The sequence below is a fragment of the Nycticebus coucang genome, chromosome 10 (genome assembly GCF_027406575.1).
Source record: "Nycticebus coucang isolate mNycCou1 chromosome 10, mNycCou1.pri, whole genome shotgun sequence".
NCBI lineage: Eukaryota > Metazoa > Chordata > Mammalia > Primates > Lorisidae > Nycticebus > Nycticebus coucang.
Window position 1 is genome coordinate 79,625,531 of NC_069789.1, and position 6,860 is coordinate 79,632,390.

Genomic DNA, 6,860 nt, shown 5'->3' on the forward strand with positions numbered 1-6,860 from the left:
TCACAAAATCTCAAAACTGCAGATGCTGGCGTGGATGTGGAGAGAAGGGAACACTTTTACACTGCTGGTGGGACTGCAAACTAGTACAACCTTTCTGGAAGGAAGTATGGAGAATCCTCAAAGCACTCAAGCTAGACCTCCCATTTGATCCTGCAATCCCATTACTGGGCATCTACCCAGAAGGAAAGAAATCCTTTTATCATAAGGACACTTGTACTAGACTGTTTATTGCAGCTCAATTTACAGTCGCCAAAATGTGGAAACAGCCTAAATGCCCACCAACCCAGGAATGGATTAACAAGCTGTGGTATATGTATACCATGGAATACTATTCAGCCATTAAAAAAAATGGAGACTTTACATCCTTCGTATTAACCTGGATGGACGTGGAAGATATTATTCTTAGTAAAGCATCACAAGAATGGAGAAGCAGGAATCCTATGTACTCAATTTTGATATGAGGACAATTAATGGCAATTACGGTTATGGGGGGGGAAACAGAAAGAGGGAAGGAGGGAGGTAGGTGGGGCCTTGGTGTGTGTCACACTTTATGGGGGCAAGACATGATTGCAAGAGGGACTTTACCTAACAATTGCAATCAGTGTAACCTGGCTTATTGTACCCTCAATGAATCCCCAACAATAAAAAAAAAAAAAAAAAAAAACAATGACAACTGCAATACAAAAGAGCCAGGTGTCATGGTGGGCACCTGTAGTCCCAGCTACTTGGGAGACTGAGGCAAGAGAATCTCTTTTTTTTTTTTTTTTGTAGAGACAGAGTCTCACCTTATGGCCCTCGGTAGAGTGCCGTGGCCTCACACAGCTCACAGCAACCTCCAACTCCTGGGCCCAAGCGATTCTCCTGCCTCAGCCTCCCGAGTAGCTGGGACTACAGACGCCGGCCACAATGCCCGGCTATTTTTTTTTTTTTTTGGTTGCAGTTTGGCCGGGGCTGGGTTTGAACCCGCCACCCTCGGTACATGGGGCCGGAGCCCTACCGACTGAGCCACAGGCACCGCCCACAAGAGAATCTCTTATGCCCACGAGTTTGAGGTTACTGTGAGCTGAGACATCATGGCACTCTACTGAGGGAGACTAGAGAGACTGTCTCAAAAAAAAAAAAAAGTTTGTAGTTTGCTCTTTAGATGCCATTTCTGAGCAAGCTTCTACTTCTTTCTTCATTGACTGAGTTTTCACCAAAGTGCCTCAACATACCATTTTATACTGTCCACATGTGGACAATCTAGGTGGGAGCCATTAATCACTTGTGGCTACTGAGCACGGTTACCTAGTGCGTCTGAATTGAGATGTGCCGTAAGTGTAAAATATACACCGCACTTTGAAGACTCTGTTTGAAATTCAGAACTTCAAATACCTCACTCATAATTTTTACATTAATTACATGTGGAAATAATATATTAGATTCAATATAAGATTTCAATAAAATTAATTTCAGCTGTGTGATACTTATTTAATATGACTATTGGAAAATGTAAATGCCCATTTGCGGCATGTATTTCTAGGGGGCTGAGATAGCCTGAAGAGTCCTCTAATGCGCATGTGTGTGAGTGCAGAAGTGTTGCACCCTCAACTCAGTTGTAAGCTCTCAGAAGGTAAGAACCCAATCTCACTCTTCTTTACATGCCCTGAGGCACTAGGCGGGTAGCAAATTCAGGTTTACTGGGTTCTGGAGGACTTTCTTGCTCACTCTGTCATGCCAGACAAGTGGTTGTAGTTGGGCCTGGGGACACGGAGGAATGTGGGATGGTAGCATGGAGGAGAAGGGCTGGGGGAACCTCACTGTGGAGCAACCAGGCCATGAAGCATCTTTGTGGGCTCCTACAGTCTGGCTGAGTTTTTCCCACCGAACACCCTTCCGGGTGCTCCGTGTCCACAGACTGGAGCTGTCTGCCACTTCTGCTAATCATTCACCATCTTTGGCTTCTTGCTCAACTGCTTATGGGGCAGTGTTGGGTTTGGGATGAGCGATTCCTATCTTCAAAGTCCTGGCATCAGGATGCTCGTGTTTCAATGAACAACCTGTTCCCTTGATGTACGGCCAAGGTGGGGGCCTGAGCATCCCAGAGGAGACTGAAGTGGGCTATATGTCCTGCATCCGGGCCACTTCCACCTCCCCCTGCTGCTGGGTCAGTGCTGCTGCTCTCTCTCCTCTCCTGACCACTGCTGCCCAGTCACAGGGGCCAGGAGCAGCTGGGGGAGTGAGAGGGAGCTGGACTGAGCTCTGCTGCTCCTCCCACATGTGAACCACAGATTTCAGCACTACAAGCAACACTTAAGAGCCACCCAACGCAGGTCTTCTTGAGGTCAGCAGACCACGGGCCCCCTGGCCTGGCCCTACTAATACAAAGGAGAATGAACACTGTGATTCTCCCAGGGAAAATCCAAGAACCAGGAGGGTCCCTGCAGGGATTGCTTCAGAAGCTTCGCTCTCAGAATTTCCCTTTGAATCTCTTTCCTCTGAGCTCCACAGGGCCTATCCTGATACCTCACCAAAAGACAGAAAGGGACGGGAGAAAAACATGGTCACTCCTTGTAACAATGTCCTTGCCTTTTTAATTTCACTCCTGGAAAGTTAAGTACAATAGTCACTTTTTTTACACAATGGTAGGACATTCAGCAAAGTAAGAGAGAACAAGGACTGGAATCCAGGTTTTGACTTCCTAGAACCATGTCTCTGCACTTCACAGTGGTCACCTCTAGCTTGTGAGGTTACAGACGATTTGTAATGTTCTTTTTTTTTTTTTTTTTTTTGAGACAGAGTCTCACTTTGCAGCCCTTGGTAGAGTGCCATGGCGTCATAGCTCACAGCAACCTCAAACTCTTGGGCTCAAGCAATTCTCTTGCCTTAGCCTCCAGAGTAGCTGGGACTACAGGCGCTCTGGCTCAGGCTGGTCTCAACCCATGAGCTCAGGCAATCCACCTGCCTCTGCCTCCCAGAGTACTAGGATTACAGGCATGAGCCGCCGTGCCCAGCCATAATGTTCTTCTTTATGCTTACACAGTCCCATGATTTTTCTATAATGACTATATAGTAGTGGAGTAAAACATCTAAAATGTAGAAGTACATAAGAGGATTCCTTCAGCAAGCAGAACTAAGCTTGGTCTTTCTAACTGTGCTTCACCCTCAATTCTCCAGCCCCAGTGAATCTTTCAACAACAGGAAGCAAGCCAGGACACCCATGACAGAACCTGTGAGCCCAGTGGGCCTGGCACCCACACCTGCACAGTGTACTCAGGGGCTGCCTCACTTCCACCTTCAGATTCCCATAAAAATTCCACATGTAGTCACAGCCAAGCTGGACCCACGGGGAGTGGGGAGCCGATCCTGGGAAACAAGGTTCTAGTTTAGTTCCACAGACACATTACAAAATCACCTGAACACCAAATCAGCATCAAAAGGTGGCTTTTCAAACTTACTAAATATAGAATATAAATGTCTTTTTTTTTTTTTTTTTACATTAAGCACAATACAGCAATTTATTTAGATGCTTAAAATGAAGAATATAAATGTCTTAACACAATACCTAAGAAAATGCCAGGAAGGCTATGTTAACCAGTGTGATGAAAATATGTCAAATGGTCTATAAAACCAGTGTTTGGTACCCCATGGTTGCATTAATGTACACAGCTATGATTTAATAGAAAAAAAAAGTGGCTTTTCAGATTCATTAACTGGCCAGTAGAGATTCTGAAGTGGCGGTGGCTGGGCTGATGTGAGAGGGGAAGGGGAAGGCTAAAAGGAGCTATCTTGGTGGCTTTCATGATGTGTGTACCAAAGAAAATAGAAAAAGCCAGATAGGTGTTATGTTTGTATTGAATGGTCGTGTATCAAAATCTTTATGTGTTCAGAAAGAAAACATTTGACCTTTCAATTAAGAAGTACTGAAAGGGGCGGCACCTGTGGCTCAAAGTGGTAGGGCGCCAATCCCATATGCTGGAGGTGGTGGGTTCAAACCCACCCCTGGCCAAAAACCACACACAGACACACACACACACTAAATAAATAAATAATCAATTAAAAAAGAGAGAGATCCTCTTGCCTCAGCCTCCCAAGTAGCTGGACTACAGGCGCCCACCACAACGCCCGGCTGTTTTAAAAAATAAAAAAGAAGTACTGAAGGCCCCTCAAGAGTGTACGAGTGCCAAGGCTTTCTCTCAATACCCTGGTAGCCCCTACCATTCGTTTCTCTTCTGAGCATTGTGCAGAACAGGAGGAAAGACGCCATGGGGAAACTGTGACCAGAAGCACCTCCAGGGCTGTAAGAGGACCCCTGGAAGCCCATTCACTAGCCTCCTTCTCCGGAAGAAGCCAGCTGGTTCCCAGTGTAACAGATGCAATGGAACAGTAAGGTCACCTGACACCAGGTGTGTAGGCTTGTCTAGAGAAATACTTCCTTTCTGTGGGGCAGCAGTAGGTGGCATGAGATGATAAAAGTAAGTGGAAGGCAGTTCTTTCCAAACCCAGAACTGAAGTGGCCTGAGGTGTGGTCGTGTCCGAGTCTCGAGCTTTTCTCCTTTAGACAGGTCTGTAGTTCAATGGGAACCTTTATTGGTCATGTGTATCCAGGACTTTTTCTGTTCCTATATGGACTGTATCAGGCAATAGTGGTCTCCAAAGCTGTAATATTCAATGACTCTCTCTTGAATCCTTTGTGCCCTCCCAGGAATAAGGGAAGATGGGCCAGGCTGTGGAATATATCCTATGGAGGTTTGTTAAAGATGGTGGCTGGTTCCCTCTTGATAGCTTATGAGATCAGCTGCATTGAAGGAGGCTTAATACTTATGAACAGGGAAATGCCTCCAAGGTTTATGTACCCCAAAGAGTGGCAGCATCTCACCATGTTCATCCTCCTTGCCCTCAGCGGCTGTGTAGACTTCATGAGCAGGAATGTTTTCCCTCAGAGGTGTGTGGTCCTAGAAAAAGGAGCCCTGGTCCTGAGCTTCTACGAGCTCCTGCTGCTGATGGTGTCACACGTTAAAGACTCGGAAGGGATAGAGCTGCAAGTCCATGCTCTGGTCATCATGGTGGTCTTCCTGCTGGTGCTGGTGCTGAAGGCAGAGCTGTGGGCGCCTGACATGTCTTACCTCTGGATGATCGAGACCTTTCTGTTTCTCTTGATGGGCTCCTGGCTGATGCAGTCGGGCTTTATCCTATTCAGACCAATCTCCGGCTACCCATGGCAGGACGATGACATCAGTGACCTCATGTTTGTCACCACCTTCTTCTGCTGGCATCTGATGATCAATGCCTCATGCTTGTTGGGAATCTATGGCTTCTCGTTTTTATGGCATCGCTGTTACAGCCCCAGGTTGAAGGTGACGAGGTCCAAAGAAGCTCCATATCACATAAGCACGCCAGGCCCCCTCTACACGTTGCTGCAGGAAGTGGAGCAGTCAGAGAAAGATGACCAGGCTCCCCTCCTTTCAAAGAGCTCCCTCTGAGACAGGGCCTACAATGCATACATGTAGTGCACCCCATCTTCCTCCTACGGTTCTCTCAGCCACACGGCACCCTCTTCAGCCCCCAGTGACGGCAATGCCCTGAAGGACAGCAGCTGGTCCCCATCTGCTGGTGCATTGCCTATTCTTGAGCCTGTACATGCTGAGGAGATGAGGAGAAAGGTGCCTGGGAAAGAGCTGGGTTTGGGGGGAGGGAGGGAAAAGAGTGGGAGAAACAGATTAGTGTGCAAGGAAAGGCTGGGTGGGAAGAATGCAAGATAAGGAAGGGCTTTGGGGTGGGGAGAGTGGACTCAAACAGTCATGAAGTCACTAGCTGCCTCTGCAGGCACAAGGGATTGCCCTTCACCCGAGGGAATAAAGATTTCTCACCAATGAAAACCCAAGCCATGCAAGTCTCATCCTGATCAAGAGAAGTGGAGACTTTTCTGAGCTTACCAAAGCTGTGCCACCCTGTGGGGGTAGTGTTAACAAAATTTATAGTTAATGTATACCAGTTGAAGTTGTGCTCGTTTTGTCTCCCCCTCTCCCCCAAACTTTTAAAGATGGACTTCATTTCAATTTTACATATGTAGTGAAACTTCTTATATACCTTAATAACATGTCAAATTTTTGTAACTTAAATTTTTATAGAATTCTAATGGTCAGTGCTTTCCCAACTTTTTACTCTAGGCAAAGCGCCCCTATTTCACCATTAGCATCCTTGCACACACGATCCTTTAGATCCTTTTCTTAGGTCTTTGCAGATCTCCCCCCTGCCTGTCACAGAAAGCTATCCCACAATCACATTTTTACCTCATTGTTCCACCCCCACTGTTCCCAAGGTCACCTTCTCTAAGAACTCTTACCTACTCCTCTATCTTGGAACTCCTAGGTACTTGTATGTAGTTTGCCTTTTTATTTTTCCCATACAGGTGACACATTTTGCTTTGTGACATTTCTGACATCATTTCCCCTAGCAAGATTTTTTTCCTCACAAACTAACGGTAGACTCCTAAAGCATAAAGGCTTTGCCATGTCCAAGTTACAGAATTTCCCGCATATACTGACACTATGTGCTGTAGTTGATGCTTAATAAAGGTTTCTTTGCTTCTAGTATCTCTCCTTGCCCCTGTTCTTTCTAAATGTGCTGCTGGATGGGTCACAGGTTTTTCGAGCCTCTGGGTAATACCAGCAGTCCTAAATACAGAGCCATCCCCTTAGTAATAGGCCCATTCTGGCGTGGCACCTATAGCTCAGTGGCTGGGGCACCAGGCACATACATTGGAGCTGGCGGGTTTGAATTCAGCCCGGGCCTGCCAAACAACAATGACAACTACAACCAAAAAATAGCCAGGCAATTGTGGCGGGTGCCTGTAGTCCCAGCTCCTTGGGAGGTTGAGG

At 46.6% G+C, this 6,860-nt stretch overlaps 1 protein-coding gene across 1 annotated transcript; it reads left to right on the forward strand.

The window, feature by feature from the left end:
• Window positions 1-4,556: 4,556 nt before the first annotated feature.
• On the forward strand, window positions 4,557-5,462 carry LOC128596190 (transmembrane epididymal protein 1-like). Its single transcript, XM_053605741.1, has one exon. The coding sequence runs from the start codon at window positions 4,557-4,559 to the stop codon at window positions 5,460-5,462; it is 906 nt and encodes a 301-aa protein (XP_053461716.1).
• Window positions 5,463-6,860: the final 1,398 nt, after the last annotated feature.